The sequence below is a fragment of the Rhinoraja longicauda genome, chromosome 6 (assembly GCF_053455715.1).
Source record: "Rhinoraja longicauda isolate Sanriku21f chromosome 6, sRhiLon1.1, whole genome shotgun sequence".
In the NCBI taxonomy this organism is placed as follows: Eukaryota; Metazoa; Chordata; class Chondrichthyes; order Rajiformes; family Arhynchobatidae; genus Rhinoraja; species Rhinoraja longicauda.
This window is the reverse complement of record NC_135958.1, coordinates 54,688,368-54,701,515: the sequence shown is the minus strand read 5'-3', so window position 1 is coordinate 54,701,515 and position 13,148 is coordinate 54,688,368. Positions and strand designations below refer to the sequence as shown.

The following is a 13,148-nucleotide window of genomic DNA, read 5'->3' as shown; positions in this document are numbered from 1 at the left end:
TAAACGGATCGATTTGGTATTAAAAAATAGGGGCACGAGGAACTGCAGATGCTGGTTTACAAAAAAGACTTAAAGTGCTGGAGTAACTCAGCAGGTCAGGCAGCATCTCTGGAGAATGTGTGGATAGGTGACGTTTCGCGTCGGAACCATGAGTCTGAAGAAGGATCCCAATCCAGACGTCACCTAGTCATTTCCTCCAGAGATGTAGCCGAAATCGCTGAGTTGCTCCAGCACTTTGTCTTTTTGTAGTATCGGTAGATGTTTGAATAATTGAACTCTGATGTTAATTGGACCTCGTGGTTCCTCAGGTCTGCTCTCCTGGATGAGAAGCGTCGCTTGGAGGCTCGTATTGTCCAGTTAGAGGAAGAGCTTGAGGAAGAGCAGAGCAACATGGAGCTCCTCAATGACAGGTTCCGGAAGACTACGATGCAGGTTAGATTTGTTGTGGTTGATTAAAGTTACCGTTGTACAGCTTGGTGTTGATCCCTTTGGCCTTTGACATTTTTTTCTGAAGATGGAAAGATACCTCATGGAAGCAGGCCCTTCAGCCCATCGTGTCCACGCCGACCATCGATCACCCGTTCTATGTTATCCCACCTCATCCACTCCCTGCACACTAGGGGCAATTTAGAGGTCAGATACCCTCCAAACCTGTCCATCTTTGGGATGTGGGGAAAAAACTGGACCACTCAGAGAAAACGCACTCAGTCACGGGGAGAACGTGCAAACTCCTCGCAAACAGCGCCCGAGGTCAGCATCGAACCCAGGTCTCTGATGCTGTGAGGCAGTGGCTCTACTGAGCTGCCCACGGCATGGCATGGTTTTTAATACTTCTGCAAATCACATTCTTATGCAGTCTGCATATTGGAAATGCTGTTATGGTCCTAGATGTAATTAAATCTCTGCAGCAACATGTAGAGAAAACACTACAAAAGTACTGATGCACATAGTTCTTCAGTAGCTGCATTTATGGTGGCATTTTGGTGTAATGCTTGGGTTGCCAGCCACTCGGAGCAGTCCCCGAACCTCCGTCAAAGATGCCTCACCTTCCTGCTTTTTAGTGAATGAACGAGTTTTTTTCATATTGCCGCAGAGCAATAATTCCAAATTGGAGCCATAATTGCCAATTCAGATCCTCCTACCACAACAGAATCCCAGGTTGAATGGTCTAAGCACATTCTAACCAACTATTATCCCATCCCTTCCATCTCCATGTGGGCAGAACTCTTATTTGGGTACTGCACAGAGCTAAGAGCAACATGAGAATTAGATGTCGTTCCAGCTTGTAAACAAATTTCAGCTTTTTTACGTGTTTCTCCCTGTTTAGTTTAGAGATTCAGTGTGGAAACAGGCCCACTCGCCCACTGAGTCCACGCCGGCCAGTGATTCCCCGTACACCAGCACTATCCTACATGCTAGGGACAATTTACAATTTTTACCGAAGCCATTTAATCTACAAACCTGAAGAAGGGTCTCGACCCGAAATGTCACCCATTCCTTCTCTCCAGAGATGCTGCCTATCCCGCTGAGTTACTCCGGCATTTTGTGTCAACCTACAAACCCGTACCTCTTTGAAGTGTGGGAGGAAACCGGAGTGCCCGGAGAAAACCCACGCGGTCATGGGGAGAACATACAAACTCCGTACAGGCAACACCCGTAGTCGGGATCGATCCTGGGTCTCTGGCGCTGTAAGGCAGCAACTCTACTGCTGCGTCACCATGCTGCCCTGCATTGGTTTGCATGTTTGGTTGGTAGTTGATTAGATATCGTGGGATTTTACCTTGACAGGTAATCGACATCAGATTCTTTGAGTGATTATGAAATGTTTTAAATTTAGAATGGGCTCGGTTTCTTGCGTGTTGATTTTCTTGCTTAATGCAATCTCTTATCTTCTGGTCTCAGCTGGCCACAGCTTTTCTTTAAGTCAAAACATTTGGCTTCACATTGCTTATCAAGATTTAGCAAACAAGCATGATATTGTAGCATAGACCAAACAGATATTGAACTATTATATGAAATGAACAAGGTTATTGAAGTTCAAACATGAAATGCTTCACAGCAGTGGTCAGTCAGAAATTCATTTAACTATTTGCTCGTGATGAAAGAATTTATTCCAATTTACTTCCTTTTTCCAAACCTAGATTTCAATGCAATTTGTAAAGTTAAATTTAAGAATGTTGTCTAACTTGTCTCCAAAGACGTACAGGTATGTAGGTTAATTGGCTGGGTAAATGTAAAAATTGTCCCTAGTAGGTGTAGGATAGTGTTAATATACGGGGATCGCTGGGCGGCACGGACTTGGAGGGCCGAAAGGGCCTGTTTCCGGCTGTATGTATATGATATGATTGTCATGGGTTAACCTGACCAGCAAGTTCTCAGACACTAGATGCTGCTACATCATTCTTATTTGCATGAGGGGAATAGAGAGGGTGCATGCGGGCCTTTTACCCAGGGGAGGCGAATTAATAACCAGGGAACTTGGGTTTCAGGTGAGAGGGACAAGATTTAGTAAGAAACTGAGGGGCAACCTTTTCACTCAAAGGGTGGTGGGTATATGGAATGAGTTTCCAGAGGAGGTCATTGAGGCAGGTACCATAAAGCATTTAAAAGACATTGGATAGTTATACGGATAAAAAAAGATTTAGAGGTTATGGACCAAACATGGAAAAATTGAATAACAAGGAACTGCAGATGCTGGTTTATACCAAAGATGGGGGAATAAAATGCTGGAGTAAATCAGCGGGTCAGCCAGCATCTCTGGAGAAAATGGATAGATAATGTTTTGGGTCAGGACCATTAATCAGGAACTAGCTTGGTGGGGCATGTTGGTCGGCATGGAGCAGTTGGGGCAACGGTCCATTCTCCGTGCTGTCAGATTTTATGATTCTAACATTAAAGCCAAAAACTTAGAGAGGACCAATGGGAATAGTTGCGCTCATTAAAGACACAATCCTGGATTTCTGGCATGTAATCTATTTGTTTGCTCTTCATTTTTCTTTGCGACAGGTTGAAACTCTGAATTCGGAGCTTGCTAGTGAGCGCAGTGCTGGTCAGAAGAGTGAAAACGCACGCCAACAACTTGAGCGGCAGAATAAAGAACTTAAAGCCAAGCTGCAAGAGCTGGAGGGGTCAGTCAAGTCCAAATTCAAATCCACCATTTCGGCACTGGAGTCTAAGATAGCACAACTGGAAGAACAACTTGAACAGGAAGCAAAGTAAGATTACTGTGCATTAAGTTTGACATGTAGTTGATGCCCGGATCCTTGGAGGTTCATTCCATGGTTCTGCAATGCAGGAAACTAGTCCCACCTAAACACCGGAAATGAATGTAGCTTTTTGAGTTTTAACTGAAGTGCAACAAAAAATCTTAGTCCTTTTTACCTAGCCTGTAAAGTCCTTTGATAAGTTGCGGGTTCAGAATTGCTGCTTTGCGAAATGGGGAGGAGAAACCTTATCCCAGAAAAATAATACATTGATCAATATTTTGTGTAAGTTGTGAATGTTCTTGAAGCTGGATCAATGTGATTATTCCACCAGATGATAAAATGGGGATTATGGTTGACGTTTGTTATCTGTACTGATGTGGTTGTGCTAGAAATAGTGTACAAAGTTTCATCGGGATTTTACCAGAGGAGGGTTTAAATTACAAAGGAGAGATTTGATAGGTTGGGATTGTTCTTAATGGAGCCCAAGAAACTAAAGACTCTCCTTATAGAGGTTTATTAAATTGAGGGGCATAGATGGATAGATGAGCTCCCCTACTCTTACAAAGTCTGATTAAAGTGAGTCTGAAGTAGGGTCTTGACCTGAAACGTCACCTGTCCATGTTCTCCAGAGATGCTGCCTGACCTGCTGAGTTATTCCAGCACTTTGTGTCCTTTTGTGACTAAAAGTTAGACATGGGTTTCAGGTGAGAGGGGAATATTTAAAGATGATCTAAGGAGCAAATATTTCAGAAGGTGGTGGTACATGGAACAAGCTGCCGGAGGCTGGTACAATCAGTGTTTAATAGTATTTGGATAGGTTCATGGAAAAGTAAGGAATAGAGTGATAACATCATCATCATCATTATAATCATACTTTATTAGCCAAGTATGTTTTGCAAAATTCGAGGAATTTCATTTGCCATACAGTCATACCAATAAAAAACAACAGAATACCAGCTCTAGGGGCTAGTGGAATCGAGGGATATGGGGAGAAGGCAGACATGGGTTATTGATTGGGGACGATCAGCCATGATCACAATGAAAGGTGGTGCTGGCTCAAAGGGCCTCCTGCACCTATTTTCTATGTTTCTATGAATACATAAAATACATTTTAACATGAACATCCACCACAGTGACTCCTCCACATTCCTCACTGAAGGAAGGCAAAGAAATATGAGCCAAATGCAGGAAAATGGGCTTAAACTAGATATATATTGGTCAGTATGAATGAGTTGGGCTGAAAGGTGAAGGTCCACCACCATTTTATTTTCTCGGAAACTGGTGGTCTTGCTCCTCCTTTAATCCGGACAAAATTATGAAAGTGCAATTGAATTCCCCTCTGGAAGACCCTCAATATGCAGCGTCTGGGCCTGGTGAAGCAGCCGATTTCGACCTCATCAGGATTTCCGCGGCAGATCAGCAGGTCTAATTTGCGCTCTGTGGCCAGGGCTCTGGATCTCCTGCGGATCTGTTTCCCATAGCCAACTTTCAAGCCCAACTTTGCAGTCCAGTACCTCGGCCTCCCGAGGCCATGGCCTGTGTTGGTCTGACAAAGTGGATAATCCAGCAAGGCTCTGGAAGCAAGGGTGCCGTGAAATCGATGTTGGACCTGCATTACTCTGACAAATAATTAATAGGGCAGCACTGTGGCACATCTAGTCGAGTTACTGCTTTAGAACTCCAGTTCAATTTGGACCTCTGATACCGTCTGTGTGGAGTTCCAAAAATGTGTTGTTTGGAAGGTTATTTGGCTGCTGTAAATTGTCCCCAATGTATAGACAGGTGAGTGAAAGAATCTAGGGAGAGTTGATAGGAAAAAATCGAATTAATGTAACTGGGTGATTAATGGCCGCCATGGACTCAGTGGGCTGAATGGTCCATTTCTGTGCAGTAAGAAGCATATGATGATATTCTAATTTTGGTTGAAATTATTTAACCCTTGTGTTTTGCTTGTAGTCTCTTTGTTTAAACTTCATTGTTAGTGGCACTCCGTTAACATATGATCATAGCGGGACAGAAGCAATTGGGGAATAGATGTTATGAGTGTAGTTCAGAATAATTTAAATTTGATTTTTTATTAATTGGTATTTAATTTTGAAAATATAAATTAATGTCGCTTCATTCATTCAGTCATCTGTGACAATTATCACTTTGATTACCAGGAGAGGGAAAAGCAGGTGTACATGTTCCTATGCATTGATTTCTAGGATTGTATGTGCAGCTGGGAAACTGGACATAACACAAATGGTATATCATGCATTGCTGTTCACCACATTTCATCACTCTAAAATTAACAGAATATGTTCAGAAAATCAGAATATTTGAAGGCACTTTGAAAGTTTAAAACTGTGGCTATTAGTTGTTTGCATTGTTATAGCATTATGCTTTTCCAAATTACAATTTTGTACTTGCCATTTTTCAAAAAGGTTTTGAAATTTGCTCCTTTTAATTGCTTGGTGATCAAGGATAGTATTCTAGTTTAATTGGTCAAAAGAGTATCAGTTTGAATGGCCCAAATTCAGTGGATCGGGCAGCATCTCTGGAGAGCATGGGATAGGTGATGTTTCTGGTGGGGACCTGAAATGTCATCTATCCATATTCTTCAGATTTGCTGCCCGACCCACTGAGTTACTACAACAATGTCTTTTCCTTTTCCAGAATTTCATTTGTTTGGGTAAAACAACCGCATGCTTCCATTATTGTGATTCGGCATTTGTCAGAGATGCTAGCTCTTGTCCTTTTCTCAGAACCTCTGCCAATTTTGATGATTTCGGACATTTGAGTAGATCAGCTTCCTTTTTGCTCTTGTTCGACATTGACATTTCTGTTGCAGGGAGCGAGCAACGGCCAATAAGTTGGTGCGGCGCACAGAGAAAAAGCTGAAGGAAGTGTTCCTGCAGATTGAGGATGAACGTCGGCACGCCGATCAGTACAAAGAACAGGTAGCATTTTAGCCTCTGGGATTTCTCAAGTAATATTCTTCCACCGATGGCTGACAGGTTAATTCGAAAGGCCTAAAGTTAGAGGGGAGGGGGGGATCTAAGAGGGAGTTTGAGGGCAACTCTTTCCACTTGGAGAGTCGTCTGAGCTGCCCCGGGATGCTGTAGAAGTGGATACAATTATAGCTTTCAAAAAGCATTTGGACAGATTTGTAGACGGCAAGGGTTCGATCCTGACTATGGATGCTGTCTGTAAGGAGTTTGTACGTTCTCCCCATGGCGGCATGGGTTTTCTCCGGGTGCTCCGGTTTCCTCCCGCATCCCAAAGACGTGCAGGTTTATAGATTCATCGGCTTCTGTAAATTGTCCAGAGTGCGTCGGATCGAACTAGTGTCCGAGTGATCACGGTGGGCTGAAGGGCCTGCCTCCATGCTGTGCCTCTGTACTAAACGTTCCCATTCACTCAGCTGAGAAGCTGCTGCTGAGTCTGTGCGGCTACAATGGATCCTTCAAAAAATATGTTGGAAAAAACTTTGGAAAATCAGCTGCTGGAAGGGCATTTAGGGATTTTTTTTAAAGTTATTTTAAATGGTTGTGTTTTTAATAATTTGAAGTCTTTCAGATTTTTAGTTTGAGCACATCAAAGGCATTCCTGTTGGGACTTGGCAGAATGCCTGCTCCATGGCCCATTGGTGAGGTGTCCAGTAGATGTGAAATCACTATTCCCTTGTTCTACACTTCAAAAGGTGAAACGTGCCCTTGTTTTGTATTGTGGAAAAACACTGCAGTCGGTGCCTTGGGCTTACGTCAGATACACAGGATTGGATTTTAAATCACTGCCAGCTTCTAAACCTTGTGGTTCTACGAAAAGTATCACGATCGTAGGTGTGGTATAGAGGAATGACAGTGGGGAGGGACAGTGTGGAATTGGGAAGATGCCTCAATAAGGACACTGGATATTAAGGATTGAATGGCGGAGTAGACTTGATGGGCTGAATGGTCTAATTCTGCTCCCTGAACTTATGAACTGATTAGACGCTACACACAACCCTTTAACTTGCAGCCGGGGGGTCTAATCACCAACTACTCTACACCGAGACCCAGAGGTTGGCTCTGTGCCAGCATTTAAGACTGGCCTGATATCTGAATTACTGACCCATTCATTGTGAATTTGTCATAAAACTGTCACCATAAAACACGAATCCTTTCCTGCCTTGCACTTGGAAACATAAACAATAGGATTATGGAAACCTGCTTTGGTGCTGGAATAACTCAGCAGATCTGGCAGCATCTCTGGAGGGCATGGATACATTTGGACCCTTCTTCAGACTGGTTGTGGAGGGGGGGGAGGGGGGGGTAAAGCTAGAAGAGAGGAGGGGCAAGATCCCTGTACAATCTGTCTGAGAAAGGAAACCAACCCGAAACGTCACCTATCCATGTTCTCAAGAGATGCTGCCTAACCATCAGTGAGCTCCTGCACGATCTTTTTTTTATAAACAAGCATCTGCAGTTTATTGTTTCCCTATAGAAACACACAGCACAGGAACAGGCCCTTCAGTCTACACTGTCTGTGCTGAACATGATGCCCAGATAAACTAATCTCCTCTGCCTGCACATGATCCATTCCCTGCATGTCCATGTGCATCAAAAAGCCTCTTAAATGCCACTTGATTCTACCTCCAACACTGTCCCTGGCAGTGCATTCCAGTCACTGTTTAAAAAAAACACGCCATAAAAGTAGTTGGAAGGAGAAGTGTGAAAATCAGTAGGAAGGTGAAGATTAATGGCTAAATGTTTAAATTCACAGGCAAAACCTCTTTCTACCTTCCAGAAAATTGAGATGATTTTGTCCTCTAGGTGGAGAAGTCGAACTCGCGCATGAAGCAGCTGAAGCGGCAGCTGGAGGAGGCGGAGGAGGAAGCCACGCGGGCGAATGCGGCCCGTCGGAAACTCCAGCGGGAGCTGGACGATACCACGGAGACCGCCGAGGCCATGAACCGAGAGGTCAACACTCTGAAGAGCAGGCTCAGGTAGGTACAAAAGACTGGAGTTACTCAGCGGGTCAGGCAGCATCACGGGAGAAAAGGAATAGGTGATGTTTTGGGTCGAGACGCTGCTTCAGATTGAGAGTCTGGGCCATCTGCAGTTCACTCCTAGACAAGCTCGGGTAGAGGTGGTTATCATCAAAGACCTTGTTATCAAGATCGCCCTCTTCAAATTCGCTTCTTCTCCCCCACCCCACCTGCCTAATCAGTCTGAAGAAGGATCCCAACCTGAAATGTTACTTATCCATGTTCTCCTGTAATGCTTCCTGACCTGCTAAGTTACTCGAACACTGTGTTCTGTTGTATTAGCCAACACCCGCCGTTCCTTGTTTCTCCCTTTTTATAACATTCCTTTTTATAAACATTTCCTATGCAAAAAGTGGTCTGGGTGAACTTCAAGTGGAAGTGCTTAAAGGCAGGGGGGCACGGTGGCACAGCAGTAGAGTTGCTGCATTACTGTGCCAGGGACAATCCTGACTAAGGTGCTGCCTGTGTGTGACTTGTACAGTGCCCTCCATAATGCTTGGGGCAAAGACCCATCATTTATTTATTTGCCTCTGTATTCCACCATTTGAGATTTGTAATAGAAAAAAATCACGTGGTGAAAGTGCACATTGTCAGATTTTATTAAAGGGTATTTTTATACATTTTGGTTTCACCATGTAGAAAGTACAGCTGTGTTTATACATAGTCCCCCCATTTCAGGGCACCATAATGTTTGGGACACGTGGCTTCACAGGTGTTTGTAATTGCTCAGGTGTGTTTAAATGCTTCTTTAATGCAGGTAGAAGGAGCTCTCAGCACCCAGTCTTTCCTCCAGTCTTTCCATCACCTTTGGAAACTTTTATTGCTGTTTACCAACATGAGGACCAAAGTTGTGCCAATGAAAGTCAAAGAAGCCATTATGAGACTGAGAAACAAGAATAAAACTGTTAGAGACATCAGCCAAACCTTAGGCTTACCAAAATCAACTGTTTGGAACATCATTAAGAATAAAGAGAGCACAGGTGAGCTTACTAATCGCAAAGGGACTGGCAGGCCAAGGAAGACCTCCACAGCTGATGACAAGAATTCTCACTGTAATAAAGAAAAATCCCCAAACACCTGTCTGACAGATCAGAAACACTCTTCAGGAGTCAGATGTGGATTTGTCAATAACCTCTGTCCGCAGAAGACTTCATGAACAGAAATACAGAGGCTACACTGCAAGATCCAAACCACTGGTTAGCCACAAAAATAAGATGGCAAGGTTGCTGTTTGCCAAGAAGTACTTAAAAGAGCAACCACCGTTCTGAAAAAAGGTCTTGTGGAAGGTGCTGGCTCACTTATCTTCATTGATGATACAACTGCTGATGGTAGTACCATAATGAATTCTGAAGTGTATAGACACATCCTATCTGCTCAAGTTCAAACAAATGCCTCAAAACTCATTGGCTGGCGGTTCATTCTACAGCAAGACAATGATCCCAAACATACTGCTAAAGCAACAAAGGAGCTTTTCAAAGCTAAAAAATGGTCAATTCTTGAATAGCCAAGTCAATCACCCGATCTGAACCCAATTGAGCATGACTTTTATATACTGTGCAAACTGAAGGGGACAAGCCCCCAAAACAAGCAGAAGCTAAAGATGGCTGCAATACAGGCCCAGCAGAGCATCACCAGAGAAGACACCCAGCAACTGATGATGTCCATGAATCGCAGACTTCAAGTAGTCATTGCATGCAAAGGATATGCAACAAACATCTTGGTTAGCTGAAATGGGGGGGACTATGTATAAACACAGCTGTAATTTCTACACGGTGAAACCAAAATGTATAAAAATGGCCTTTATTAAAATCTGACACTTTAACCACATGTGATTTGTTCTATTACAAATCTATTACAAATCTCAAATTGTGGAGTACAGAATCAAATAAATAAATGATTTGTCTTTGTCCCAAACATTATGGAGGGCCATGTAAATAGGACCAAAAGTATAACTACTAAGTGCAGATGTATGTACTCTTAGAATGTTATTTAATCATTCTCTCTCCTGCCCCCCAGTCCTCCACTGTCCTCATTGTAGAATCAGAGGTTTCTGGCACTGACAATGTTACAAAAGGTTCATCAAGAAGTCCTTTCTTCTTGCAGCAGCGAGCGAGGCCTGCTGCTACATGTGGCAGCAAGCAGCCCCCCCCCCCCTTGCCGGGTCACCCCTTTGATCTCAGCGGCCCCTGACTTTCACCACTTGGAAAGCCAAAGTTCACCAGTGTATATTACATTATCACTTCCGTCTGAAGGAGCGACTCGACCCGAAACGTTACCTTTCCATGTTCTCCAGAGAGACTGCCTGACCCGCTCCAGAACCTGTGTCCATTCATGTTACATTATTGCTTGCCTCGAATATAGCACAGTAATTGCACGAATCCAAAGCACTAGCCATCCACTCACTTGATGTTGCACTTGGTGCTCTGTTTATTCCCAAGACCAGTAGAGCGTGTGTGCTGTACTTGTGTCCCATAATATGAGATGTTTACAACTCTAGTTCCCTTCCACCAGGAGGACTGGCACCAGTCTGACCTTCACCACCAGTCGAGCGGGGAGGCGTGCACTACAGCTGGAGGGCACGGCTCTTGAACTCTCGGACGATGACGTGGACAGCAAAGGCGGTGGGGAGGTCAATGAATCAGTAAACCAAGCACAGTAGAGTTCGCATGGAATTCCCTTCTCTGATTCAAGAGAGGCTGAAGATTAAAATGATTACTGAACTGATGACTTCTGATTCTTTCCTACCTATTTTAATTATTCTTTTTAAAGGCAAATTATCAAATAAGCCATTGTCCTCTTGCATCTTAATTTTCTTTATCTTGACTTGCTGCACCCAGCGTATTATATCCCAAGTCTTCTTTGTACTAATTTGAGCACACTTTGAATGTTGAGCTGCACCCGAACCTAAATAAAATCTGGACATTCGGGTGCAATCAGGAGGGGTCTTGTGTATTGTTATGCATGCTACATGTACAAATATGTATTTTCATATATGATTTTGTGGGCAATGGCTTAGAATTTATCAAGTTATTAGTCTGTGGCCAATTGCTGCTTAAAAGATCAAACTGTGAGCATTGCTGGATCTGTGTAAACAAGTTTTATAACGTGGAAGGGGAAAGCAAAATAAGTCTACTCGGATGGCAGTCTCTGGTTAGTATCATGTTAAATGCAGGCACCGGCCTGCGTTGTTAGTGCCAATGTGTACTTGGAGTAACCAGGGATTAATAAATAACCCAAACTTAGCTACACTGAAATATCCTTGAATTATCCTCGGTCACTGAATTGTAATTTAATTCACTTGTCTGCATTGTGATTGAAAGACATGCGTTCACTCCAATCACTCCAATTTTTTGGAAACCTTTTCAAATTGCTGGTAGGGGACTCGATGGTAACTGGCCCTTGCTGTTTGTGTCATTTGCACAAATTATTTTGAAGTACGACAATTAAGAGATTAATAGCTCTATCGTGGTTAAAATGTACTTGTGTTTAATGTTTGATCTGTTATGTTTTCCCCCCCAAAAGAGCTGCTTACATTAACTCACACAGAGGATGGGGTTATTTCTGATATTGTTTAATATCCTATTCCATTCTTAATTACTAACTTTACCCCAGAATGTGGATGGAAATTTTAAACCATGGGCCCAGCACCAGGTAATTGGCTTTTTGTATTTTACCATTTAAATCTCGGAGCGCTGTGATGATCAGCTGCAGTCCCACAATCTGATCCAACATGACTTCACTTCCAAAGTGTTCAACTGATGTTTTGGTTTTTTTAAATATGGAGTGATGGACACGCCATGAGCTGCCAGATGCTGCATGATTCAAAAATCATACAAAAGTGTATGAATCTTTATTCAAAGCTGAGTTCCATTAGAATTTAAGACATTTCAGAATAGTGCCTTAAACATGGCTTATAATTTGGTTACGACCGGGCATCACAGTCAAAACTGATAATACACTATGCTGAGTATGTAACCATTCAAATGGTTTTATATCTTATGCAGCTGAGCTTTATGCCTTGTACAATCCCTGTGATCAGAATGTAAATAGGGGTTCACTTGGTGTTTTGAATATGTACCTTGAGCATTCTGTACCATGCAGAAATTTCTTAATAACTTGTTTAAAGCTTTAACATCTGAAGTATGTTTGTTTCCGTACTAGCTGGTCACCAGGCACTGTCACTCTCATACCTTGTACCTGTATTTCTAGACAGCTGTACCATTCAATACGGATTTCTTTGGAAGTAACACTTTTTTTAAGAAAACAATAAACTTAAGTGCAACATTTGATCATGTGTATTCCTTTTTCGATTAGACAAACTTTCTTGTTTAATTTATTTTTGCCATTTGCATCTTGTCCAGTAATTCTCTTTTAATGTTATCTTAAAGACCAAGGGTCGCTTTAATGGTTTTAAAATCTGTGCTGATTTTGTTTGGTGTTCATGTAATTTGTTCAAATATATTTGAGAGTTCAGCCCATCTACATTTCCCTTTAATAACTGTATTGGGGAAGAACAACGGCCTCTTTCTCCCCTACCCTCCCCCCAAATTCTTTTCAAAACTCAGGACAAGAGGAAGGTGTATGTCCGAGCAATGTCTTTAGACTTTAGAGATCCAGCGGAAGCAGGCCCTTCGGCCATTGAGTCCGAACCAACCAGCGATTCCTGAACACTAGTACCATCGTACAAACCTGGGAAATTTTACAATTTTACCAAAGCCAATTGACCTACAAACCTGCACGTCTTTGGCGTGTGGGAGAAAACCGAAGCACCAGGAAAAAACTCAAGTAGTCGCAGAGAATGTACAAACTCCGTACAGGCAGCATCGGTAGTCAGGATCGAACTTGGATTTCTGGTGCTGTAAGGCAGCAACTCTACTGCTGTGCCACAGAGCTGCCCCAATGGTGGGGATTTTTGTTTCCCTAAAATAAGT

General features: G+C 42.9%; 1 protein-coding gene across 6 annotated transcripts in view; it reads left to right on the top strand.

Annotated features, from left to right (window-relative positions):
• Positions 1-12,495, top strand: part of LOC144594470 (myosin-10) — a 151,857-nt gene extending 139,362 nt beyond the window's left edge. For 4 of the 6 annotated variants that reach the window (XM_078400989.1, XM_078400988.1, XM_078400987.1 and 1 more), the window contains 5 exons: positions 309-432; positions 3,007-3,215; positions 6,040-6,148; positions 8,003-8,175; positions 10,729-12,495. In XM_078400989.1, coding sequence (XP_078257115.1) covers positions 309-432; positions 3,007-3,215; positions 6,040-6,148; positions 8,003-8,175; positions 10,729-10,876 — 763 coding nt within the window. In that variant the 3' untranslated portion in view covers positions 10,877-12,495. Of the gene's footprint in view, positions 1-308; positions 433-3,006; positions 3,216-6,039; positions 6,149-8,002; positions 8,180-8,978; positions 10,703-10,728 lie in introns of those variants that run through there. The other 2 variants (XM_078400991.1, XM_078400990.1) reach the window with 1 other exon arrangement.
• Positions 12,496-13,148: the final 653 nt, after the last annotated feature.